This window comes from Cucurbita pepo, chromosome LG04 (assembly GCF_002806865.2).
Source record: "Cucurbita pepo subsp. pepo cultivar mu-cu-16 chromosome LG04, ASM280686v2, whole genome shotgun sequence".
Classification (NCBI taxonomy): domain Eukaryota; kingdom Viridiplantae; phylum Streptophyta; class Magnoliopsida; order Cucurbitales; family Cucurbitaceae; genus Cucurbita; species Cucurbita pepo.
Window position 1 is genome coordinate 5,207,755 of NC_036641.1, and position 27,780 is coordinate 5,235,534.

Sequence of the window (27,780 nt, forward strand, 5' to 3'; positions counted from 1 at the left end):
GCACTAGCTTTTGAAGCCTCGCGCCCACCATCTCTCAACACAACTGCTCGCGCCATTTCTGCGGCACCTGAAATCCCTAAATCCTTTCGCCTTCTCTCCCTATTGACTCGCAGCTTCTATTTCTCTTGCATTCAACTCGACGATGACCGCTTTCCGTGTGCATTCCCCTGCTTCTCTCTGTTCTTTAATGGCGTTTTTTTTCGTTTGTTTACCTTTATGAATTTCTTTTACCTTTGTTCATCCGTTGCTGCTGTGTATTCTCGCAGGTTTTTGAGTTTTTGAGCTGAATCATGGTTGTGAAGTCACGAGTTCTCCGCTCTGCTACTAATGGAGAGCTGCATTCTTCAGTAACTCCTGAGGAGAAGCCGAAGCGTGCTAAAGGAGCTACGCGTGGGCGGAAGAATGTTAAAGCTGCCGCAGTGAAGGGAGATGCAGAGGAGCCATCTCCTTCTCCTCAGAGGAGGACGAGTGCTCGAATCCAGATAAAACAGCTGGCTGAGAAGGAGCTCCTAGTGCGTCAAAGAGTAGAGATCCTTGATGAAACCGACAGTCCGAGCAAAAGGAAGAAGAAGAACGGTCCAGTAAGGAGTAAGCGTAACACTAAATCTAAAGATAAGGCCGTTGCTGTTCCGGTATCCAACGATGTCACTAAATCTAAAGACGGTGGAGCGAGCGAGCCAATGGAAGTGTGTGCGCTTGAAAAGAGTACAGCTGCTGACGAAGGTGGTCCGGCCAATGTGGTTGAGAAGAGTGACCATGCCAAGGTTAAGGAGACTCTTAGGTTGTTCAACAAGTACTATCTTCATTTTGTACAGGTTTGTCGCTTGGAAATGTCACTTCGTTTGGAGTTATTTCAAAATCTATGCACATGGAAGTTTATAGTCAGCTAACTTTTGGTTATTTTGTGTTCATTTAAACTAAAAGGAAGAGGAACAAAGGTGCAAAAAAGCTGAAGTAGCTCAAAAAGCTTCCAAAGGGTCAAAATCTAAGGTAGGCTTGTGTGTCAGCTTTTTATAATTCNTTTTTCGTTAATTAAATGGGGTCGGAATTATATTCCCATCCCCACCTCGCCCGTACCACAACCACATATACATGTACGTGTGTGAATACTATGGTGTAATTGTTAAAGATGCCAATTTAACCTGCCGAACCTCAAATCAGGTAGAAAATTTTCCGTTTAAACGGAAAATGAGGAGAGAGTAAAGAGAGCTTTTTCGTTAACTAAATGGGGTCGGGNTCAGTTTGAGGGGCATAGTCAGTTTGATGGACATAGTCAAATTAAAGATTTAGTATTCAAATTTAGTATTCAAGCTGAGAATGAATGATACCCATTACTTNGGATTATATTCCCATCCCCGCCTCGCCCGCACCACAACCACATATACATGTACGTTTGTGAAATACTATAGTGTATCATTCGAACTTGAGTTTTTATAAATTATATTATATTTTTTAACTACAAAAATATTATTTAAACAATTAATAAGCACACCTCGCTAAACGACAAAGTTTTTTTTATTTAAAAAAAAAAAAAGGAAAGCTGAAATTGGCGATGCTGCCACAGAAAATGGCGACACCAAACTAGCTCACTTTCGACGAGTGTNTTAGTTTGAGGGGCATAGTCAGTTTGATGGACATAGTCAAATTGAAGATTTAGTATTCAAGCTGAGAATAAATGATATCTATTACTCAAATTGAGGGAGAGTATTGAAGGATTAGCTAGATATTTGTGTAATCCTTTATTGTTGTCTAGAATTTAGGATTTATTCAGATTTACGCACCTATTTAGCAATTTATTTGATATATTTAGATTTACTGGTACTTAGTATTTTGAGGATTTATTGTTATTGATATCTAGGATTTAGTTAGCCTTTCTACAACGAACATGTAACTCTGAAATTAATAAGAAAAATAGAAAGCTAATTTAGACTTGCAACATGGTATCATACCTTTTCTACTCTGGAAAATTTGATTCTATTTGTGTTATGTAACGGCCTAGATCCACCGCTAGTAGATATTGTCCTCTTTGGGCTTTCCCTTTCAGGCTTCCCTTCAAGGCTTTAAAGGCTTTCCCTTTCAGGCTTCCCTTCAAGGCTTTAAAACGCGTCTGCTAGGGGAAGGTTTCCACCCCCTTATAAAGGGTGTTTTGTTCTCCTCCCCAACCAAGGTGGGACATCACAATCCACCCCCCTTCGGGGCCAGCGTCCTCGCTGGCACACTTTCCTTTCTCCAATCGATGTGGGACCCCCGCCAAATCCACCCCCCTTTGGGGCTCAGCATCCTTACTAGCACACCGTTTCGTGTCTACCCCTTTGGGGAACAGCCTCCTCGCTGGCACATAATCCAGTGTCTGGCTCTAATACCATCTGTAACGGCCCAGATTCATCGGTAGCAGATATTGTCCTCTTTGGGCTTTCCCTTTCGGGCTTCCCCTCAAGGCTTTAGAACGCGTTTGCTAGGGGAAGGTTTCCACACCCTTATAAAGGGTGTTTTGTTCTCCTCCCCAACCAAGGTGGGACATCACACGTTCCCACTTGATGCCTTGAACTCTTTTGTCAAGCCCACTTGCGATTTCTATTGCAACATCAGACAACGCCCATTCAACAACAACAATAATGTGGCCCATTGCATAACAAAGGTAGGAGCCCAAGTGGGTTTGAAACCATGAAGTTTGTGCTTCTTTAAGGATCATTATTGTAGTTCCACGTGTTCCATCAATTTTTGGGAATCCAATTGTTTTAAGAAAGGCCCCAACAAGCAAGATTTGAGGGAAATAAGGGTGTATTCACCATCATGTCAAAAAAATCTCAAGTCGTTCTTCCAATCGTCATCATATAACGTTAAATTACTAGATTCAGATTTGAAGTATTCAATAATTGAGGGAACCAAGGGTGTCAAGAGGAAGAAAAGGGGGTGACTACACTAGGATCTCCAAATTTGTAAGGTTGTACTCCAATGCCCGAATGGATGAATTAGAAGATACCTTAAGAAAGTCCACTACGAAAAGTGCACTGTTGTTGATGCTTCGATCTACCTAGCTGCTGTCTTCAAATACCTTGCCACAAAGGCTATGGAATTGGCCAGGAATGCAATGCGGGACAACAAGAAAAATAGGATAAACCCTAGGCATGTTCTTCTAGATGTGAAGATCAAGGGAATTACCATTGCAAGTGATATTCTTCCGAATACCAATCGGTTCTCTCTAAGAAGTGAGCACTAGAGAGGCAAATGACGCCCGTGGAAGTACTTCAAGTGGAGTGAGAACGAGAGAGGCAAGTAATGTCCTTGGAAGTGCTCCAAGAGGAACGAGCACGAGAGAAGCAAGCAACACCCATGGAGAAGTGTTCCAAGAAGAGTGAGAACGAGAGAGGCAAGGAACGACACACCTGTGGAAGTGCTCCAAGGGATAGTATGCATGAGTTATGTGCTTTCACGACTTCAACTGATAGATGTGTTGACAAAAGAACTTCACAACTACTACTTCTTGATTGAGTAACCAAGCTAAGAATGAATGATATGAGGGGGAGTGTTGAAGGATTAGTCTTAGTTAGGAAATATTGTATTGTTCATGAGTTAGTATCCAAGGTGAGAATGAGTGATATCTATTACTCAGCTTGAGGGGGAGTGTTGAAGGGTTAGCCTTGTTAGGAGATATTTGTGTAGTCTCTTATTGTTATCTAGGATTTACCTTACATTTACAGGGATTTATTTAGAGTTCGTGTTATCTTGTATGTAGAGATTTATTGTTACCTAGTATCTAGGGATTTATTGGATTTATTAGATTTATTGTTACCTAGTATTTATTGTTACTAGTATCTAGGGCTTAGTTAGCCTTTCTCCCTAATAAAAAAAACAGCTAGCTAATTTGGACTTACTACAATTAATCTTTGGATTTGGATTCTTTTTGGGGTTCTAAATCATCCTCTCATTTCTATGTTCCGGATCATTTGGAACTGGCTCTTTTTGTGTCGGTAAAAGAATATTCGTCAAAGACAAATTACCACATGTTTTGTCATCATGATTTTCCGTATTTATCTTATTGCTTGAAATTTGTACAGAAGGCGGCTCCTGAAGAAGACACAAAAAGCAAACGCAAGCGGCCAGATTTGAAGGCAATCACAAAGGCAAGTTGTTATTGAACATGTCAAGCCTCTAGAACCTTTTTTCCTGTTGTTTGATTAATCATTATCCAACTTGTGCAGTGTTCAGTTGAAGATTCCACTAGTTATCTAGCATGAAATTTTGTTGCTTGGCTTAATCTCCCTTTAACGTTTTAGTTCAGTGAGCTGGATTTTTTTTTGATTGATTAGCTATCTTTGCACATTTCTTAATAGTCTATCTCTCTAAGATACAGAAAAGTATTGAACACATTACAGAGGTATGATTCCTCCTGTTGGAATTAAGAAGATTAGGAGAGGAGAGAGAGGAGAGAGAGATCATTTCTTTTTTTTTTTTGNTTTTTTTTTTTTTTTTGGGGGGGGGGGGGGATTTGGGATTTCGGGATTTCAATTTGCAATGGTAGATTTCAGATGTTCAATGTTTGTTTAGCTAGAAATAAAGAGTGCAGCTTGATCGTGGGGGAGGTTCTTTGGCATCTGCCCTTTCATGATAGAAGTTTGATTTTGTGGAAGACTAGCTTCTTTACAATCCTTTGGGACCTCGGTACAATAGGATTTTTAGGACTTTGGACAGATTTTTGGAGGAAGCACGATCAAATGTTGATTGAATGCTTCGATGTGGTGATAGTTTCCAAAACTGTAGGATATTAAATTTTAGGTAGATGACATCATGGCTTGAATCTATTCTCTCTAAGCTCTTTGTTATTTACATTGACTGATATGTGTCATGATAATGTTTGTTGGTGTGTTGCCTATAGCCGCGGTCCCATTTTAAACCTTTTACCTTGATTTTTTTTTTGTGCGTCTTTCATTCTAGGATAGTTATTTATTTCTTTGTAACATTGTTGGCATACAACTCTTCCCCACGTTGGATGTCTACACTTGCTAAATACAAATTGTCTCATAATGTACGATAAAGGGATACGACTTGTTGTTAAATCTTCCTACCTGGGTTATGCTTTCAAGGCTGTTGTTGTGTTAGCATATATTATCTACTTTCTTAAAAATATTTTTCAGAGCTTTCTCTAACCCCATTTTCTAAGAGCGGGGGTAGAGGCTAGGAGATATGTGGCGATCCAATTGAGTTGTCTCTCTTACTTGAGAGCGAGAGTAAGTGTCGCACAGTCATTTCATGAATCCCAATGAAGTGTGATTGTGACACAAAGCCAATCCATGGTAGTTTGTAGCCTTATGGAGAAATATCACCACTAGAATCTTAGTAGAAAGCTTCTATTTCTGTCCTTGGTCCAAATTGATGTGTTTTCTATAGGTCTGATGCAAATATTTCTCTGCCTTGGTTGTGCATTTTATTTTCCTTTTTATTTATTTATTTTGTAAAGGAGAAACAATCTAATTTCATCGATATAATGAAATCTGCAAAGGGCTAATTGGCAACAAAAATCTCATCAAATTACCACTAATATCACCAAGAAAATAATTACAGAAGATTTATCAAGCTTGCACCGTATGTGTTAGCAAGTGCAAAATTATCTTGCTCGAATTTCTTCCCAATTTTCAGAGAGGCATACGTGCCTTTTATAATACAAAAGGTGAACAAGCAACCGATCAAAACTCACTATGAGGTCTCTTCCCTTTTAGAGCTATGGGCTCCATTTATTTTCTTCTTGATTGATGTTTCTAGCAACCCTTTTCCGTTAAGTATTTCTTCACTTGACTTGAAAGAGACTTTAGCCTTGTGGTGTTGGTATGACCAAATTTCCACATTGGCTAATTGTAAATCATTCTAGGCTCTTCTTAACAATTACTTGGAGGATTACTTGGAATGACCCTATAAAATTAAGTTTACTAATCATTCTAGACTCTTCTTAAAAATTACTTGTAGGGATTACTTGGAATGACCCTATAAAGTTAAGTTTATTGAATATTAAGAGAATACGAAAGGACTGGGAAAAGAACCACATGTCAAGTTTCTTAAGAATTACTTGTAAGGTATTAGTTAGTATTTACCTATTAGGGCCTTGTAAAGGTTAAGTCATCTTGTAACTCTTCTACTACGATGAGACTTGTCCAGTTCTATGACTAGGATCTATTTGACCCTCTAATGGGCTTTGAAAGACGAAACTCAAGAGGAAGACGACTGTAAACAAATTAAACTGTTAACAACTTGTTAACTATTTAATAGCTTCACTTGGAACTATCCCAATCAGGAAGAAACCAGACACAATGAGCTGACACGACCTCCTGCCATGACGAAGAATCCCATTAGGCTTATAGCTCAAAACCCTTTGGTGAATATATCTTATTCTTTATCATTAAACGTTTGAAGCCTCTTTCCATTTAATGTTTGTGTTCCTTGATTTTTGGTTATCATGGTAATGGACTGTCTCAGTCACAAAGGCAGAATATGAAGGGCAGATCAAAGGTTTTCAGATTGGTAATGAAGGCTTGAGCATAAACCGCATAAACCACCTTCAGTTCGCAGATGACACAATCCTCTTTTCTGATTTGGTGAATGCCTCTTCCATAAAAAACATGATTGAGACGGTAAAAACCTTCGAAGGATTCTCTAGATAAAATATCAATCTCCAAAAAACAGAGATCATGGGCATCAATATTAGCACAGAGATCATTGAAGAATTTGCTAGCATATATGGTTGTAAAAAGGGAGAATGACCGAATATGTACCTAGGACTACCTCTAAAAGGAAATCACAAATTCTTTTCCTTCTGGAAGATTATTATTGAGAAAATAGAAAGAAGGTTGTCAACATGGTCATCACGTTATACTTCAAAAGGCGGAAGACAAGCCACATTATCCAACCTCCCTACCCACTATATGTCTCTATTTGAAATGCCACAAAAAGTGGCCGCGGATATAGAAAGACTTTTCAGAAATTACTTGTGGAAAGATAGTGCACACCTTGTTCGTTGGAATATTATAAACCTCCCAACAGAAAAGGGAGGTCTCGGTCTTCTCTCGATAAGGAAGAAGAACACAGCTCTCCTCGCCAAATGGATATGGAGATATCATCATGAAGAAAAGGCCTTATGGCGAAATCTTATAAAGGCTAAATATACTCCTACATCAAACAAAGATCACCTCCCTCCATCTTCTACAAAAGGGCCTTGGAAGTACATAAAGAAACATCAAAATCTCATCACCCACCGAACTCGCCATAAGGTGGGGAATGGGGGAAGCACATCATTTTGGACCAACCCATGGATTGAAAACACCACGCTAGCTTTGAAGTATCCACTTTTGTACAGGCTTTCTCACCACAAAAAAGCCACGATTAAAGAAATGTGGAATGTTGTCAACAAATTTTGGGACTTGAAGCTTGGTAGGAATCTAAAGGATAATGAAGCAACAGAGTGGGCCGAATTAAGCCTTGACCTTGCCCCTGTGGTATTGTCAAACAAAGAAGACTCACTAACTTGGCTCCCCAGCGCTGACGGGGTCTTTTCTACAAAATCCTTGATGATGGACATGGGGGAAAAAGTAGAAGCAATAAATCCCACGCTAGCAAAGACAATATGGAAAGGACATCAACCTAAAAAGGTGAAGTTCTTCCTTTGGGAAATAGCGCATAAAGCCATCAGCACAAGTGAAAATCTTCAAAAAAGAATGCCTTACATCACTCTCTCTCCAAATTGGTGTCCACTATGCAAGAAAGCAAACGAATCACAAAGTCACTTGTTTATGCAATGCACATACACTCAAAATTTCTGGACAACGATTCTTAATATATTCGGATGGCATCTCACATTTCCTAGGGAGGTAAAGGATTTTTTGGATATGGCCTTAACGTACCACCCTTTCAAGAACGCAAAAGCCCTATTATGGAAAAACCTCATCATGACTTTCTTTTGGAATCTGTGGAAAGAAAGAAATAAGAGAATATTTGCAGAAACGACATAGACCTACACAAAACTTTTCGACAATGTTGTTTACCAAGCTATATCTTGGTGTAAACTGTCTAATACTTTTACTTTCTATAGTTATACCTCCCTCATTGGAAATTGGGAAGGTTTTTTGTAAACATCATGGATTATACATCCCTCTTGAAAATTTCACTCATCAATGAAATTCTCTTATAAAAAAAAAAAATAAATAAATAAAAAAATAAATTCAAGAGGACTATAGTCTATATTTTAAAAAGGGCCATTATTGTTTTTGAGGGTTACACGAATTAGGAGCTAGAAATCAGGGATTCTCCCAAATATTCTCCAAGTCCTGCAGGTCCTTGGAATTCTTTGTTCCTCTTCACTCAATCTAGTTAAGCATGGCCTTTACTGCATTATACCAAATCACTTAGTTTTACCATCGAATGTTTACCTGAAAGTAAATGGAGCATGGTTTCATTACTAATTTTTGGAAAACACCATTGCAAGTGAAGAGTCATCTCGTGAGTTGAAGATATCAGAAGATAAAGAATGATAAGATATAATGGATGAACCTAGTCTTCCAAAAAGTTCTTAGGCTTATGAGTCTGGAAAGTAAAGCGTAGGATGGTGATGTAAAGTTTCTTTCTTAAAAAAGTAATTATGCAAGCATGATAATGGAAAGTTTCTAATTTACTTTTATGTCCCCTCGCTCATTTTTCCTTTTTCTTGTTTCTAAAATCTGACAGATGATGGAGGCAAATGAAATTTTGAATCCTGAGAAAAGAATTGGCGACATTCCAGGTTGTTTTTTGCCCTAATTTTTTTTTTNCTTTGTCCCTAAGCTGGTGCCCTATGTGCAAAGAAAATGATGAATGACGTAAACATTTATTCATTCCCTGTCTTTATGCTTGCAAATTATGGAGTTATCAAAGCCGTGGCTGGTATTTAACTTTCCCATGGGAGATAAAGGATTTCCTTAATACGGCTTTGTTGAGCTCTGGTATGAAAGAATCTCAGCAGGGTCTTTTTCTTGGATTCTTAAAAAGAACTAAAGGGTCTTTTTCTTGGATTCTTAAAAAGAACGAAATCAGAGGGTCTTATTAGAAAAGGAACAATCCCACAANTTAATACTTTTTTACTATTTCTTTGGCCTTGTTTTCGGTGTATGGATTAGAAGGGATCTTTGTGGTGCACATGTGAACTGTTTAGAGAATTGAATAACTATTTTTGTTACTTTTTTGAGGCAAAATCTTCTTGGAACACACAAGGGCCATTCTTAAATTTGCCTTGGCTAGCTCCTCTGCTTGGACTATTTATTTTTGTAGGTTTCTCTTTTGTACTTTATTTGTCTGAATGAAAGTTAATCAAGGTAACAAATAATATAAATATATCGGAGTAACTAGCAATGACCATGCATGGTTCTTATTTAGGAAGAATTCTTCTCCAAGCTAATGAAATTAGTAGAAACACAATTAGAGTAAATTTTTCACGAGATCACTAAAATTGAAGGGATTTAGATATTCGAACATTCGTTTTTTATAATATCCGTTAGTATTTAGGTCACTTGTGCACACCTTGATTATTCTTACTAGACAATCGCTTGATTCCCCCACACTTTGTTTTCAAGGTAAGTTATAGGATACTAAATCTTAGGTTGGTGGCCACCATGATTTGAATCAACAATTCTTATTTCTTTAATAGTTTTGACTTGATANCTGTTCCGCCCAAAATGGGAATGGGCTAGGGTTATGAACTTATAATCTATAATCTGATGATCGAGTCGATTCCATGATTATAAGTTCATTCCATACCGGGCCAGACCGGAATAGGGCTAGGTTATATACATTCTAATTATGAGAAGGGGTCATCCGAGCGTATTTAAATAGATACTATGTTTACATATGGATCCCTACGTCCTTACATTCCATTTAGGATTAGGAATAGGCGTACGGACCTGTTTTTTACATATCTCTCGTTATTTGGGACCCTATTCATCTCTTTGGGCTTCTATTGAATCGAGAAATAGGTTTGATTGTCCATCTTTTTGATATAATAGTAAGGCATCCTCCGGATAATTCAAATCGAAGCAATTGGATGTCCGACTCGGACCTATATGACATGACCGAGCAATAGAAATACTCTAACACTCCACCGTTGTCATATATTCCATACATCACACTAGATAGATATCATATTCATGGAATATGATTCACTTTCAAGATGCCTTGGTGGTGAAATGGTAGACACGCGAGACTCAAAATCTCGTGCTAAAGAGCGTGGAGGTTCGAGTCCTCTTCAAGGCATAATGTTGAGAATGCCCGTTGAATTGGAAGGAATAAGTTCGGCAGCGGATCACGAAATCTTGGCGATCTTCTCTATCTAATGAATGGGAGTCCGCTTTGAAATCGTCCGCCCTGCACCCCCCCCCGAGTATATGCTTCAACAGGAATTAAACAAGGGTAGATTGATACAATAGAAACCTCTGGTAAAATGCCCACCCGTAACCCAGCAGATAAAGTACATTACATAGTCCGTTTTAGGGATTGGCGACTTACCCATTCAGTGACTTTGGCACTGGACGTTCCAAAAATGGGGTACTATCGGGTCGGGTGAATTCAATAATAGACGCCTGTTGGCATTCCAGCCTTCCTTCTCCTTTCAGGGCCTACCCGAAAGAGAATCCAGTGTTTCTTGGTCGTGAATATCTGAATAGGACGAACCGCCCCGTGGTTTGCTTCGGAACAAAACAATTAGAATTAGGCTCGTTGAACTGGAATGTGTATTATCCATATAGGGGATCTTTCAATGGAGAAGATCCGTCGACCTAAGACGAAGAGAAGGGTCTATCTATTTTATTTAGTTATTCAGTTAAACCAATGATTCGTTATTGTAACAGATAGCAACAAACATTTCATCCGGGAAAAGCCATCTTTTTCTCAACAATGTCTTTGTCATTTGATCCAATAGCGTTCCGTTAGATAGGAACAGATTTGATAAATACTGATAACTCTCGGATGGAGTATTAGAACGGAAAAATCCATTAGATAATGAACTATTGGTTCTAAGCCATCTCTGGTGATGAATCAACAATCCGAAGTGCTTTTGCTTTTCTTGCATATTCTTGATAAACCAGCGTTTATATATACATATAGGAAGATCTGTTTGGGAAGTAAGCAGCCCCTTTGACATCTCTTCGTCTGCAAAGAATTCTCGATGCGAAAACACAGAGACAAAAGGCTGATCTTTGAATAGGAAAAAGAGTGGATCTGCAGGATCCCTATTTGATCTTGCTATATACCATGGTATTTTTAGTCCCTTTTAACTAATTGGGCCGGGTAGAGCCCCGGGCCTTAACCTCAAGAGTCGGGGTTCCAGAAGGAATTTGGGTATGCGGTTCTGGAGTTAAGTCCGTTCTTATGAAATATGAATGCTCGCCAACATCATGTCTACATGCGTGTAAGATTGAAAATGGCTCAAAATGTACTATAGGAGGAGACATGGTCTTCTGTAACCACACCATGGAGTTATCATCATTTTTGTTAATTTCATACATCAATGGAATTGTTTCTTATTTTTTAAATAGGACGGAAACCATTCTTTCATTTCATTGAAATGAAGGAAAGAATACAAACAGACCATAAATACAAAGGTGATTCAAATTCCAAATCTTAAATTATTGAGGTGTGTGCTTTTCACACTTCAACTGTCTAGTTAAAGATGGTGTGGCGTGAAACACAGATTTTTGTAGTGTGTGCACCTTACCCCAATAATTGGATGGTTCTGGATGGCCAATGTTAAGATGTTCCTATTACGGCTGGTAATGACAAATTGTCATCTTCAAAGGTGACTTGAACTCCAAATCGTAGATCTCATCTGAAAGAAAAAACTAATGGTTGTACCNTCAAACATTTTAGGCATAACTTGATAATCATTGTTCCCAATTTTTTCTTATGATTTTGATATTCAGAAGTCCTTCCCTCTACTACCATTCTCTTTGAGAAACTAATAGAGATGAAAGAAATGGGTTTAACGTTACTTACATGGGAAAAATGCTTTATGGAGGAGACTTATAAGAGCTAAATATGGCTCAACAAATTATACAAAATTGTCTTCTCTTTCCTTTACTAATGGACCATGGAAGTTCACCATCAAACACCAAAGTCTTATCCCCAACCTCATCAGATGGGGATGGAGGTGTTGCTCTATTTTGGACTAATCCTTGGGTCACTAGCCACCCCACCCTTTGTCTCAAGATATCCACGTCTTTATGGGCTCTTGCAATGAAAATTGGCTTTGGTATAATGAGTTCGGAATGCGACAAATAGTTTTTGGGATATACATCTTAGAAGGAATTTAAGGACAAGGAAGCTGTTGAGTGGGGCCAAATTGAGCCTATTCCTTACCCAGTAAAAGGTGATTCTTTGAGATGGCTCCCTAGTGTGGATGCATCCTTCTCCACAACATCCTTGCTATCTGATTTCCGAGGAAAAACAGCTATCCTTAATCCTACTTTGGTCCACAACATCCTTACTTGGCTTTGTCCCTAATCTGGTGCCCTATGTGCAAAGAAAATGATGGAGAAGAATGCCTTGCNACTGGACGTTCCAAAAATGGGGTACTATCGGGTCGGGTGAATTCAATAATAGACGCCTGTTGGCATTCCAGCCTTCCTTCTCCTTTCAGGGCCTACCCGAAAGAGAATCCAGTGTTTCTTGGTCGTGAATATCTGAATAGGACGAACCGCCCCGTGGTTTGCTTCGGAACAAAACAATTAGAATTAGGCTCGTTGAACTGGAATGTGTATTATCCATATAGGGGATCTTTCAATGGAGAAGATCCGTCGACCTAAGACGAAGAGAAGGGTCTATCTATTTTATTTAGTTATTCAGTTAAACCAATGATTCGTTATTGTAACAGATAGCAACAAACATTTCATCCGGGAAAAGCCATCTTTTTCTCAACAATGTCTTTGTCATTTGATCCAATAGCGTTCCGTTAGATAGGAACAGATTTGATAAATACTGATAACTCTCGGATGGAGTATTAGAACGGAAAAATCCATTAGATAATGAACTATTGGTTCTAAGCCATCTCTGGTGATGAATCAACAATCCGAAGTGCTTTTGCTTTTCTTGCATATTCTTGATAAACCAGCGTTTATATATACATATAGGAAGATCTGTTTGGGAAGTAAGCAGCCCCTTTGACATCTCTTCGTCTGCAAAGAATTCTCGATGCGAAAACACAGAGACAAAAGGCTGATCTTTGAATAGGAAAAAGAGTGGATCTGCAGGATCCCTATTTGATCTTGCTATATACCATGGTATTTTTAGTCCCTTTTAACTAATTGGGCCGGGTAGAGCCCCGGGCCTTAACCTCAAGAGTCGGGGTTCCAGAAGGAATTTGGGTATGCGGTTCTGGAGTTAAGTCCGTTCTTATGAAATATGAATGCTCGCCAACATCATGTCTACATGCGTGTAAGATTGAAAATGGCTCAAAATGTACTATAGGAGGAGACATGGTCTTCTGTAACCACACCATGGAGTTATCATCATTTTTGTTAATTTCATACATCAATGGAATTGTTTCTTATTTTTTAAATAGGACGGAAACCATTCTTTCATTTCATTGAAATGAAGGAAAGAATACAAACAGACCATAAATACAAAGGTGATTCAAATTCCAAATCTTAAATTATTGAGGTGTGTGCTTTTCACACTTCAACTGTCTAGTTAAAGATGGTGTGGCGTGAAACACAGATTTTTGTAGTGTGTGCACCTTACCCCAATAATTGGATGGTTCTGGATGGCCAATGTTAAGATGTTCCTATTACGGCTGGTAATGACAAATTGTCATCTTCAAAGGTGACTTGAACTCCAAATCGTAGATCTCATCTGAAAGAAAAAACTAATGGTTGTACCATGTAGTCAATAAAGAGTCACGAGAAAAACACCATACCAATCTCCATTTACTCCCTAAAATAGAGAAGGTACAATATAAACTGTTGAAGGAATCTTGATTTAAGGGAAAGTTGTGATGTGAAACAGTGGGCTTAATGTGAAACAATGAATGTAGGCTTAATGTGGGAAGTTGAATGAGTGGGCTATCCACTATTTCTGTATGTGAAATACTTACGGATGTGGGCTAATTCAGATGTGAAACAGAGGGCTTTGCTTGCAATGGTTGGGGTGAAATGTGGGATTTGAGTTGAAACGGTGGGATTTGTGGTGCTTGTAGTGGAGTATGGAACAGTGGGACTTGCAATGCTTGCGGTGGAAGATGAGAAGGTGCCGAATGAAGAGAGGTTGACAACTATGAAGACTCCGACTGAACCTTGATCATGGTGGATGATTGAGCTTTGAGCTATGGAGTCTTCATCAATTGTGTTAGAGTTTGGTTCTAATCAGATTTGCTAGAGTAGAAAAACACTGATACTATGTTACATGTCTGAATTATCTTGCTATTCTTTATATTTTTTAGAGAGATATGTGCCTTTTATAATATAGAAAGAGGAACTAAATCCTAGATACTAGGTAATAATAAACCTAAATAAATCTCCCATATACTAGGTAACAATATAGATAAATTAGGGAGGTCAACTACTTCCCTTATTCCCTTAAATCAAGGCCATTTCCTCTGGCCTCAATAAAAACAATGTAACCCTTCCCTTATTCCCTTAAATCAAGGTCATTTCCTCAATAAAAACAATGTAACCGAAGGACTTATAACTAGGCTATTTGCACTAACGGAGCTAATTTTCATGCTATAACAGGCATCAGTATTGGGCACCGGTTCTATTCAAGGGCTGAAATGGTAGCGGTTGGGTTTCACAGTCACTGGCTGAATGGAATTGATTATATGGGGATGTCATACAGCAAAATGGTAAAAGGAATCTACAATTTGTTTCATTTTACTATTAATTTGCATTATTAATATTATTGAGTTCTTTTATTTTATTTTATTTTATTTTATTGGGTAAACGTACAGTAAGAAACACTAGGTTTGTTCATAGTTTTGCTTGGACTCATTTAGGGATGTTTGTTACACAGGTTATAGCTATGGAAATGTAAAAGGCAAAGTTTCTAACGCACATCATATTGGCTTCTCAAAATTCATTGTTTTCTGCAAAGGAAATGTACATTGCATGGTGTTTAGCAATTCAAGCATTTGAATGCATTTATGTGCACATTTAAACAAAGTCATTCTAATATGCTATGTCTAGTCTATGAAACTAAGTCATTACATTGAGCTATATTCATTTAGAGGACGACTCTCTAAAATGTTATGAAAATAAGTCGTTACATTAAAAAGAAAACACAGAGTAATTGCCATGTGAGAAGAATATAGAAAGCTTTAAATTCTTGATGCGTAATGTAAGTTTTGGATTACCTGGTTGATCGAATATTTCAAGGCAAAATCACTTGTTTGAGATTTGAATCACTCTACAAGCAAGATCGATCATGTCAAGCTTGAATGATTCTGAGCATGCAACCTAAATTACATAGAATTGCAAAAAAAACATAGCCATTGGCTAAAGGAAAACACAAATGCTTATTTTACTTCAATTCCAAGTCTACTTTACAATTACAACATACATGGCTTTTATAGTCTCAAAATAAAAACCCTTAACCTTCCGCATTCCAAGAGTGGTAACTTTCATACTTTATGACCATTATTAGCCACTATGTAAATGTAACTTTAAAGTAAATAGAAAGTCTTAAAATACATTAATGAAATACCATAATTCTAAATTATCATCCACAAAAAATTTGTAACCATGTGAGAATAAAAGAAATCCATCTTCCTTGAAGTTCATATTGCATGATTGAGATGTCTTGGTTCATGCCAATAAGTTCCTTATCGTGAAAGAGGGATAGAAGTGACTCCATCACTAGTGAGCACTCTTTCTTTTTGACCTAGCCAATCTATATTTCAGAGGACATATTTGACTTTGTTGGACCATAAATTATTTTTCCCTTCTTGAACCTAGTTTGATCCAAACAAAAGAAGGCCGAACTCCAACATTTTTTAATATGAAGCAATACCATTTGCAGAACCATATATCCTTAGAATTTAAGGACTTAAAGGACAGTTGTACAACCTACTGAACAGATCCTATTCCTATTTAAGAAAAGTCGTAAACTATATATCCTTACAATATCAAGTTTTGCATCCACTCTCCAAATTTCTTCTTCAATTTGCTTTAATTTGTTTTTATCTCTTTGAAGTGTGATTAAGATGAACTATGTTTGCTTCCTTGTTTCTTCTCTCTTGGCTAACAATTTTTTTCCCACTTCATATTTGCTTAAAATCATGCGCCATAACTCACCATATCCTCTCAAATAATTGATAGATGCACTTAATTTCTGGTTCTTCGATCAAGTCCTAAACCCCTTCTCTAATGTGGAAAAGAAACCATAATTGTTATTTTTTGGTGGGCTTGTCTTTTATATGCCCTATATATCTTTTCATTTCTCTAATGAAAGCTCAGTTTCTTTATTTTTTTCAAAAGAAAAAAAAAAAAGAAACTATATCCCATCTAACCAATTGCGATTCCTATTGGAAAGGGGGTTCTTTTGGGAGAGAGAGAAAACTACTATGCAAATTAACTATTTGATTTTGTTTTATAAATTGCTATTAAGAATTATGATGGATGGCTTGTAAAGGTGAAAGAATTGTGTATTTGAAATCATTACAACTCCTTGATTTGGATGATAGGTTATGTCAGTTTTCTTAAATAAAACAAGCTATTTGCGAACAAAGTAGTAGTAAGGGACTTTTTGATGTAGAGTGTGGGGTAGGTCAAGAGCAAATGATTTTGTTTAGAAAATTGAAATTAAATCTCTTTTATATGAAGAAAATACAAAATCCTCCTACGGAGGAGAAAAACCTTGAAGAAATTAAGATTTGCAAGAAATAGAAGGTGAACTAAAATAATGGAAATTGACATTCCTTTGAAGTTAGTTGAAAGTGGTATTTCGTAGCCAACTTGTCCCCTTCTGGTAATCATTTGATGCATCAGTACCTTGTTGGAAAATGAAGGATATGCATGCATCGATCTTCTCATTTATGGAATATTTGCGAACTTTAATATGTATTGTTTTATCATGTAGGATTGGATTTGAGCTATAGAGATGGTAGCCTTGGTGTCACATTAAAATCTTATAGGTGTTTTCTGCATTCCTATTATTTAGTGCATTAGTAGCTTGCTCTATTGTTTGAAAATGATGGATATATATTGCTTGCATCAATCTCTTTGTTTATGAAATGTTTGGGAATTTTAATATGCTTTGTCATATCATGCTGGACTAATTTTTGTTTTTTTGGTAAGAAATTGAGCTTTCATTGAGAAATATGAAAGAAAAACAAAGACATAAAAAACAAGCCCAACAACGACCTAGAGTCCAAGAATTAACGATAGGAAGGCACTCCAAACCAACAAAATCAAATTAAGATTAATTGAAGCCTAAACCTCACCACCTCCCACACTTCATCACAAGACCTCTCAACCTCTCTAAAAACCCTGTTATTCCGGCTCAAGCCATATCCGACAAAATGGCAAAGAAACTTGCATGCCACAAGATTTTGCCCTTAAAGCAAAATGGTGAATCCAGAAGCACATTCTCCACCAAAGCAAAAAAGTCTCTGTTCTAAGCCAAACGTAATCCAAACTAATTCCACCACCAAACCCAAGGAGACTGAGAAAACTGGCAATACCACAACAAATGATCGAGATCCTCAGCCTGACATTTGCAAAGAATACACCACTACGGAAACAACATAAAGGAAGGGTTTCTTTGAACACGAGTCCAAAAGAGTTGACTCTCCCATGTAAAACCAGCCACACAATTTTTTTGTACCTTTTAAGAGGAGAAAGCGATCGTAGTTTGGGGTGGAGAAGAGACATACAACAAATGGAAAAAAGAGTTGTTAGAGAAACCCCTCGAAGCATCAGGGGTCTAAAACCTAGCGTCCCTTCAAAACTGTTTCAAGTATAAACTACCTTGCCCTCAATTCTTCATTTATTTTCAAAGAGATACATGTTCCTTTTATAATACAGAAGGACTTAAAAAATATTCATAGATACTAGGTAAAATTAAATCTAGCTAAATCCCTAAATTAGTTAAGAATACATTTAAATAAACTCCTAGATATTAGGTAATATTTTCTTTATTTAAAGGGATTACCTAAATATCTCTTAATTACACAAATATTTCTTAAATCAAGACCATTCCTTCAACACTCCCTCTCAAGTTCAGGAACAGATATCATCCATTTCTAGCTTTGATGCAACTCATGAAACATTGAGTTGTGAAGTTTTTTTTTTTAATATATCTTCTAGTTGAATCTATGGGGTACATAACTAACACATACCATTCCTTTCTCCAATTTTTCCTTGATAATATGTCAATCAATTTCAATATGCTTTGTTTTATCATGTTGGATAGGATTATGTGCAATATTGATCGTTGGTTTTATTTTTGTCATAGTACAACTTTATTAGATCTTCTCCCTTAATTTATAAATCATCAAAGATCATCTTCAACCATAAGAGTCCATAGAACCATTGTGCAATAGCTTGAAATTTTTTGATCTGACAGATGATCTAGCCACCACATTTTTCTTATTACTAAATTACCTCCAACAAAAGTACAATACCCCGTAATAGATCTGCGGTCAACAATTGGTCCAACATAATCAGCGTCAATGTAAGCTTCCAATGCAAAGGAATTGTTCCATTTGAACAAAATTCCTTTTCTTGAAGTTCCTTTTAGGTAACGTAACACTCTATATGCTGCTTGAAGGTGAGGTTTTTGTGGATCATGCATGAATTGGCTAATTACACTTACTATGCGATGTCTAGTCTAGTGTAAGTTAGATATACAAGTCTCCCCACTAGCTTCTAGTACATTTCTACGTTAACTACAGGTTCTTTTGACTCCCCCAATTTCTAATGTGGATCCATCAGTGTTGGTAGGTTTACATTCGCTTTTCCCTCCAATCAATAAATTCATCACATATTTTTGTTGTGATTCGAAAATGTCCTAAGCTGAATAGCTACTTCAAAGCCGAGAAAGTACTTTAGTCTTCCATGTTTTTGATCTCAAATTCTTTCATTAATTTCCTTCTAATATCAATTTTTTCTTTTTCATTATCTCTAAGACTATGATGTCATCGACATGCACTAGAAGCATTATAACTCCCCTTGTTTCTAAGTGCTTGATAAAGAAGAGTGATCTCTTTGACTTTGCTTATATCCATAGTCTTTCATTACCTTTGTGAATCTTCCAAACCACGCATTTGATGATTGTTTTAGTCCGTACAAGGTCTTTCTCAATTTTCATACTTACTTTTGTGTTTTCAAATCCTAGAGGAATGTCCATGTAGATTTCCTCATCTTTTGCATCATACTGTGTGAGCTACCAATTTAGGTTGGCAGCGAAGGATAACAATATTCTTACAGTGTTCATCCTTGCAACTAGGGCAAATGTTTCTTCATTATTTTATACATTCAGAACAAATGTTTTCTTCATTGTTTTATAACCAAATTTATATGACTTCTGACTTTTTCCTTAAAAAAACGATCACAAAAGAAATATAAGGTGATGTCTTTTTATGTGGAAAGGAGCCCGACTCAAACAGGCCCAAAATCATTTAGAACTGTCATATAAATGTGCAAGGAGAAAGGACTAAATATAAAGATGAAAATTAGTGCAAGATATTTGAAACAAAGGCGATCATTTAATTTTTGTTTTTGTCTCTTTTATACGTTCTAATTATCTAATATCCCTTACGTTCTAAATGTCTAAAATATTAATTGGCTGACTTCAGAGTAAGGTTTTCCACTAGGATTAGGACCTCTTATTTGGATGATTATTCATGACAGTTTCTTAGGTGCTTTCTTTAAATAAATGCAGTATAGTAATTACTCCTTCCCAGTTGCGGTGTCCATAGTTTTGTCGGGCATGTATGAGGATGACTTGGATAATGCTGAGGACGTTGTTTACACTGGTCAAGGTGGGCAAGATTTAACTGGCAATAAGCGTCAGATCCGGGATCAAGTAATGGAACGTGGTAATTTGGCTCTGAAGGTGTGTACCTCAGGTTTTTTTAGATATAACTCTCTTGGCCTTTGATCTTGTGTAACCTGAATTGGTCCAGATAGTAAATGAAATCTATGGATTACGTAGTTTTTCATATGATTTCAGAGGAAGGTGAAAAGTATATTTGATCAAATGGTAAATTGTTACAAGTTACAAAACAAAGGTTGCAGAACTGGGGATTGGTTTATTTGGAAAGATACTAAAAGGGAGTTGCTAATAGAGTTTTCTTTGAATTTTTTTTGGAAAGAATTTTGGAGTTCAAAATTATAGGTTTGAGTTGAACTAACATCATTAAAACGTTTATCTACAGTTCTTGAGAATGTGTATACCTAAAGTCATTAAGTCTGTTTGTGAATATGTTTTTTGAGAATGGGATGAAAATTTTACTTTTTGAAAATATTTTGGCTAAAACCTCTTCTCCCAAACCTCTCTTTCCTTGAATTTATATTTTATACATCTTTGAATGATGGTGATCTTTTTCTCTTTAGCTTCTCTGTTGAGTTGAAAATTTTCGTCTGAAAGTGTTATTTTTTTTATGAAAAAAGTTGTTTTCTTCAGTGTTGGATATTCTAAAAGATGTTCGCATTGTGGATTTTTTTCTTTTGACTCTTGCTTTTCCTAATTATAATTTTTTACTCAACTATTCCTCAGATCCTTTCATTGTCATAATCTTTTATTGTCTAATTTAATCCTCTGGAAGTTTGGTGTCCTTTTTGCTGCTTAAGGTAGTCTAGAGTGGGACTGCAATTAGGAATCTTAAAAAAATATATTTTATATATTATTTTGTTGTTTTTGATGTCCTCCATGAAGACTACTTTTCTAACTTTGTTCCCCAATCTACACATTTGATTATAGTGAAAAAAATTTCTGTTGCATTTGCCTTAAAATTTGGTTAGTTCGAAGTTTAGTTCTTTGTCTGACTGGTTCTCCACTAATCCAGAACTGTATTGAGCAAGCTGTCCCAGTTAGAGTGCTCCGGGGGCATGAATCTGCAAGTAGTTACTGTGGGAAACTTTACACATATGATGGCTTGTACAAGGTATTTTATTTCAAAAGAAATATTTTGGGGATTTTTTATTAAAGAAATATTTTGGGGTTTTTTTTCGTTTGTTCAATAGTCACATGACATAGATGTATTGTTGCAAGTATAAATTATCTTGCTTGATTTACATATTAACTTCTAGAGAGGTACATATGCCCTTTTATAATACAGGACTATCTAAATTCCTAAATTCTAGGTAACAATAAATTTGAATAAATCCCTAGATCCTAGGCAACCATAAATCAAATCCTTAAATACTAGATAGCAATACGGATAAATTAGGGAGGTCAACTAATTCTCTTATTTAGTGGGACTAGATATAATATCTCCTAATTTAAGGCTAGGAATTATACCGATATTTCTTAAATGAAGGTCATTCTTTCAACATTCTCCCTCGAGTTGAGGAATAGATATCATCCATTTCTAGCTTGAGTACTAACTCATGAAACACTAAACTTTTTAGTCTTTTTGTTAGTATATTTGCTTGTTGTAGCTGTTATGCACAAAACGAACGCATACTGATAGCTGATTTCTCCTTGACAAAATATCGACCAATTTCAATATGTTTTGTCCTATCGTGTTGGATATAGTTATGTGCAATATTGATAGCTGATTTGTTGTCAAAGTACAACTTTAGCGGTTCATCTCCTTTAACTGGTTAGGATTATCTTTAAACATAGAAGTTCACATAGCCCTTGTGCAATCGCTCGAAATTTTGATTTGGCAGGTGATCTAGCCACCACATTTTGCTTTTTACTTTTCCACCCATAGTAGATCTTTTGTCTGCTATTGATCCAGCATAGTCAGCGTTGGTGTAAGCTTCTAAAAGGGTTGTTCCGTTTGAATAAAATTCTTTTTCCTGAAGTTCCTTTTAGGTGACATAATACTCTATATGTTGCTTGAAGGTGAGGCTCGCGCGGATCATGAATGAATTAGCTAATTACACTCGCTGAGTAAATATTTCTAGATGAGTGTGAGATAGATATATAAGCCTTCCTACTAGTCTCTAGTACATTTCTCTGTTCACCACAAGTTCTCTATGAGTTTTTGTGGTAAAACCCTTTGTAATTATCTATTAGGACTCATTTTACCAGATTGGAGGCTCTCTTTGTAGATTGCTTCCTTTTTTGTAGATTTTCTTTTCGCATGCCCTTGTATTCTTTCATTTTTTTCTTAATGAAATTTCAGTTATGAATAAAAAGTAAATGCAATTTTTAGATTGTTATATTGGATTTACTGGAGTGGATATTATGGAATTCTGTTGATGCAAGTTATTTTAATGCTTCTTATCTCTACCTCGCACCCTAGGCTGTTGACCTTTTTTGTGTGTTTATAATGCATTCACTTGTTTCTTATTAGAAAACATTATTTTAATCTTCTTATGACATGTAGATATGTTTATTATTCAATTGATGCAGTACTTCGTATTTCACAGGTTATACAGTATTGGGCAGAAAAAGGTATTTCTGGGTTTACTGTGTTTAAATTTCGTCTTAGGCGGATTGAAGGACAGTCATTGTTGACGACGAACCAGGTCTATACTTCTCTTATTTAATAGTAGTCTTGTTTTGAAGAATTTTTATGACTTGGTATGTTACAATTCTACTTCCGTAAGGTGCATTCTTTATCTTTTGCAATTAGCTCCATATTTGAATTATATCAAGCGGAGTTCAAGTAGAAACTCCTTTGGTTCGGACCCTTTTTCCCATGTAGATAATTTTTATCCTTCCATTTTCCTCCAATGAAACGTCCCCCTGTTTCTATTAGAAAAACTCAAATTGCTATCATGCTTACTCCTTACCTATCTGTCAACCCAAACCATAGCGAAGAATGTTGAAATTTCATTACATTTGGCAACTTCTATTCTAACTAATCATGATCTTTGTTGTCGAATTAGAAACCTTTGCGCAATTCACTTACGATCTCAATAAAGCTACTTAGAATCACATTTAGCTATTTTACTCACCATTTTCTCTTTCCTCGGCCTATTTGTTTGATTTCCTTTTCTGTTGTCACAGCGTACATTTCTTTTTCCCTAATTTAATTGTCTAGGTTAATGCAAGATTGAGATTTCCTAATGCGATTTATTGAACATATGTTTACTGAATAGAGGTGAGATATTTTTCGGTCTGTGCTCTTGTGACAGGTTCAATTTGTTTATGGTCGAGTTCCCAAGTCAGTTTCAGAAATACGTGGGTACGAACTTAAATAGCTGATAAAGATGCTAAGACATTACACTTCAGGGTATTTTTAAAATGTAAGGATCCTTTTCTGTGCGTTTTTGTTTAAATTTAAATTGTCCTTAGGTTGGTGTGTGAGGATATCACTGGGAGTCAAGAGGATATTCCAATTCCAGCTACCAATTTGGTTGACGATCCACCGGTTGCACCTACAGGCAAGTAAAACAACAAATTTTATTTGATCTCACTATGTTGTTTAATCAATGTCTTACACTTGGTTTGGATACTTTTGTAGTAGATTTATACTTTGTCTGGTACATTTGAAGTTTTTTCATGTGCCTGTTCTCTGCCTAGGCTGGGTCCTTTAAAGTTTTTTCATTTGAAGTTTTGTATGACACAATGACGAAAATATGATGTCTGAATATAATATTTTTTTCATCCTTATATTTGCCTTATATATTTTTTTTTTCATTCAAGAACTTTTGGTGTTCAACAGTTAATAAAGGATGTTTGATATTATTCTTTGGCATATTTGATTTCTACCATATCATGAAAATATGCATTCGAATCTCCCATTAAGTTTTCTGCATGCTTCAAGTGTTGGGACAATTTCTATTCTGAATGTTTGCTCTTGAATGATTTCAGGTTTCACTTATTGTAAATCTATTAAAGTTGGACACGGTGTGAAACTTCCTTCAAATGCTAATGGATGTGACTGTAGTGGATCATGCATATCTTCAAGGACTTGTTCATGTGCTAAGCTTAATGGATTAGACTTCCCATATGTGCATCGTGATGGTGGAAGGTCTGGATCCATTAAATCTTGATCAGATATATTGAAATCTCTCTAGCTTGGATATTTTTATCATGAATCTGAGGGTGAGTTCTTATAATGTTAGACTTATAGAAGCCAAGGATGTAGTTTACGAATGCGGTCCGAATTGTGGTTGTGGTCCTGGTTGTGTGAATCGAACTTCACAGAGGGGTATCAAATATCGTCTTGAGGTTCGGATGTTGCATCTAGTTACAATATTCCTAATTTTTCTTTCCAATTATGATCAGTGAGTCAGATTTTAAATGATTTAAATCAAATATTGTATCTTTTGTGAGCAGGTTTTTCGAACACCAAAGAAAGGATGGGCTGTAAGGTCATGGGATTTTATACCTTCTGGTGCACCTGTTTGTGAATACACAGGAATACTTTCAAGGACAGATGATCTTGATCACGTATCTGAGAATAATTATATCTTCGACATCGATTGCTTGCAAACAATTAGAGGCTTCGGTGGACGAATGGTACCATGCAAGATGCCTTAGATGAACTTTTTTTCACGAGAATAAAATCTTTGACAAAGCATATATTTTTAGAAATGGGAAGGAATGAGGATGAATCCCCATCTGCATTATTGTGCCCTAAAATAATTCTACATTGTTGAAGAATTGTCTATTTAAAAATATGAAGGTGGGATAGGGGTTCTGTGCATGGAGTTTGCTTGAATATTTTTGCTTATCTCATTTGCAATAATAACACGACAATCAATTAAAAATCTGTTAGAATTCTCATTTTTGTCCACTGTGACTCCTTTCATATGGGACAAAGGTGAGAGATTTGTTTTCGTCCTTGACCATTGTCTTCAAATAAGGGAGAAGAAAGAGGATCTTCCATCTCAGACTAGCAGATATTGTCCTCTTTAGACTTTCCCTTTTGAGCTTTCCCTCAAAGTTCTTAAAACGTGTTTGGGTAGATTGTGAGATCGCACATCAATGGAAACCTCCCCTGGCTGACGCGTTTTAAAAACCATGAGGGAAAGCTCGAAAGGGAAAGCCCAAAAAGGACAATATCTGCGATGGGCTTGAGCTACAAAAACTTTTATCTGTTATGGGAATGCTCTTTTATCCTGCAAATTTGGTGGAGGCTTTTTCAAATATTTGGGATAATATACACCCTTCCCAATATTGTGCCTCGAATTATTTATACCCTTCTTATTCCTCCTTACTTCAAAGGAAAATCTAAGGTTCTTTTGTCTTATGCAAGTAAAGCAACCTCTAAATTTGTTTGGATAGGAAGGGGTAGATAAGTGGTCCGAGAAGAACAAATAGATTGAGACCATTATGGATAAATTGAATGTTGAAATGTTCATACAAATCTCTAAATTCTATTTTCAGTTTGTCTCTCTTTTATTACCATGATATTCAAACATGTTTTATTTTTGCTGTTCTTGTAGAGGCGTTCAAGAGATGCATCTTTACCAGCAAACAATTCTGTTGATGGAATAGATGATCAAAGATCTGAAAGTGTGCCAGAGTTCTGCGTTGATGCTTGTTCCACTGGAAATATTGCAAGGTTTATCAATCATAGTTGTGAACCGAATCTTTTTGTCCAATGTGTATTGAGCTCACACCATGACATCAAGCTTGCTCGAGTGGTATTATTTGCCGCAGAAAACATACCACCCCTCCAGGTTTTTTGACTTGTCTGTTTCTTGCTCTTGCTTCCAAATTTTAATGCGTGTTAATATTTCCAAAATTTGTTTGGAGGAGATCATTTTTATTATATCGAGGGTGGTAGGTAGCAGTATGATCGAAAATTAGGAAAAATAGAGCTCCTTTCTCTCATCTTTAATTTGTCTATGATACTATCTTCATTTGTTTCGACAAGGAGTTTGTCCTCATCTTGAACCACATCTTAACTTTCTTTGAGTTCTTGTCGGGGGCTTAATATCTATACCCAAAATTGCAAAATTTTGGGTTTAAATTGTGATCCAGATAAAGTGTGTTGGTGAGCTATTTAAGCATCCCTCATAGTCATAATCTGAGAGCTCTTCCTTTTTTTGAGTCCCGCAATTGAGAAGGCGCGAAAGAGACTTGCTAACTTGGAAGTTAAATTTCTGTGAAAGATTGACCACTCGATCTTATTTAAGCAGCCTAGTTAGATGAGATACTCGTATTTGACCTTTTTAAGTCATAAATGTGGGCAGGTCAAAATTAGTGAGGTTTGTGGGTTGGATCTGGTTGAGTCGGGGCATTTTTTATACTCAACCCAATTGTTTGGGTTGTAATTTTTCAACCTAAACATCCCTCTTATTAAATAATAAACTCAACACTACGTGTTGAAGTGCATTATCATGTGAATGGAGAACAACTGAGAGATATTCTTACCAAAGTCTTAAGTGGAGCAAAGATAAATTCTCAATACACCAAGCATGGTTGACATATTTTCTCCAACTTGACGAGGGTATTATAATATGTAGTCTTAAATTCTCAATGCACCAAGCTGAGCATGGTTGACATATTTTCTCCAACTTGATGAGGGTATTATAATATGTATGATGAGGGTATTATAATATGTATGAGGGTATTATAATATGTATTATTATGTATAGTCTGATGGCTAATTTAGGGAATGATCCTGAGTTTATAAGTAAGGAATACATTTCTATTGGTATGAGACCTTTTGGGGAACCCAAAGCAAAGCCATGAGAGCTTATGCTCAAAGGGGACAATATCATACCATTGTGGAGAGTGATTCCTAACATAGTATTAGAGTCATGCCCTTAACTTAGCCATGTCAATAGAATCCTCAAATGTCGACAAAGAAATTGTGAGCCTCGAAGGTGTAGAAAGTGACTCAAGTTTCGGACAAAGGGTGTACTTTGTTCGAGGACTCCAGAGAAGGAGTTGAGCCTCGATTAAGAGGAGATTGTCGAGAGCTCCATAGGCCTCATGAGAGACTCTATAGTGTACTTTGTTCGAGGAGAGGATTGTTGAGAACGGTTGGGAGAGAGTCCCACATTGGCTAATTTAGGGAATGATCCTGGGTTTATAAGTAAGGAATACATCTTCATTGGTATGAGGCCTTTTGGGGAANTTTTTTTTTTTTTTTTTGTGTGTGGCTATTTGCCTTCTGATGAAAAAATTTAGAATATCAAACCTTTGTTACTGAATTGCAGGAACTGACTTACGACTATGGCTATGCACTTGATAGCGTGTATGGTTCAGATGGGAAGATAAAACAGATGCCTTGCTTCTGTGGTGCAACCGAGTGTAGGAAACGCCTGTTTTAGTCTATAGGACGGCCTTCAACATTATCACCACTGTAACCTCCCTATCCTTTTTTGTTTGTTTGTTTTTAAATTTTTTTGCCTCAAGAATCAATCTTTTCAGTTTCTTCTCATCCCCTATTCCATCATCAAACTCACATCACCTTGTTCATATCTGCTCTCCCATTTCTAGGTACATCTATACGTCCACATCGACCCGCCCCTCAAAACTATATTTTGATTTTACTCGTCGAGAAAAGTTGTACATACATTTTTTAAGGTGAAATTAGTGAAGTTGAAATACGTTACACCAATCTGTCTTGGACGTTTCTAATATAATGTTTATCGATCTTAGTTGAATCATCATTGAGCTGCACAAAAAGTTTCGATCTACTTAATCTCAAAGTATTAAGAGGTTTAATTTGATCTTCTAGATTGACTGTTGAAACTA

General features: G+C 36.5%; 1 protein-coding gene across 4 annotated transcripts; it reads left to right on the forward strand.

Moving 5' to 3' along the window:
• On the forward strand, window positions 1-27,755 carry LOC111793253 (histone-lysine N-methyltransferase, H3 lysine-9 specific SUVH4-like). Of its 4 annotated transcripts, XM_023675046.1 has the most exons (17): window positions 1-155; window positions 267-815; window positions 925-990; window positions 4,059-4,124; window positions 8,710-8,764; window positions 14,736-14,845; window positions 19,882-20,055; window positions 21,008-21,106; window positions 22,545-22,643; window positions 23,256-23,305; window positions 23,416-23,504; window positions 23,935-24,094; window positions 24,189-24,294; window positions 24,403-24,585; window positions 25,515-25,751; window positions 27,240-27,385; window positions 27,523-27,755. In XM_023675046.1, exons 2-16 carry the CDS (start codon window positions 291-293, stop codon window positions 27,351-27,353), a joined length of 2,133 nt encoding a protein of 710 aa, XP_023530814.1. In that variant the 5' UTR covers window positions 1-155; window positions 267-290; the 3' UTR covers window positions 27,354-27,385; window positions 27,523-27,755. The 4 variants fall into 4 exon arrangements, with proteins under 4 accessions (XP_023530814.1, XP_023530815.1, XP_023530816.1 ...); XM_023675047.1 differs by having other exon boundaries at window positions 1-157; window positions 27,240-27,755; XM_023675048.1 differs by having other exon boundaries at window positions 4,062-4,124; window positions 27,240-27,755.
• Window positions 27,756-27,780: the final 25 nt, after the last annotated feature.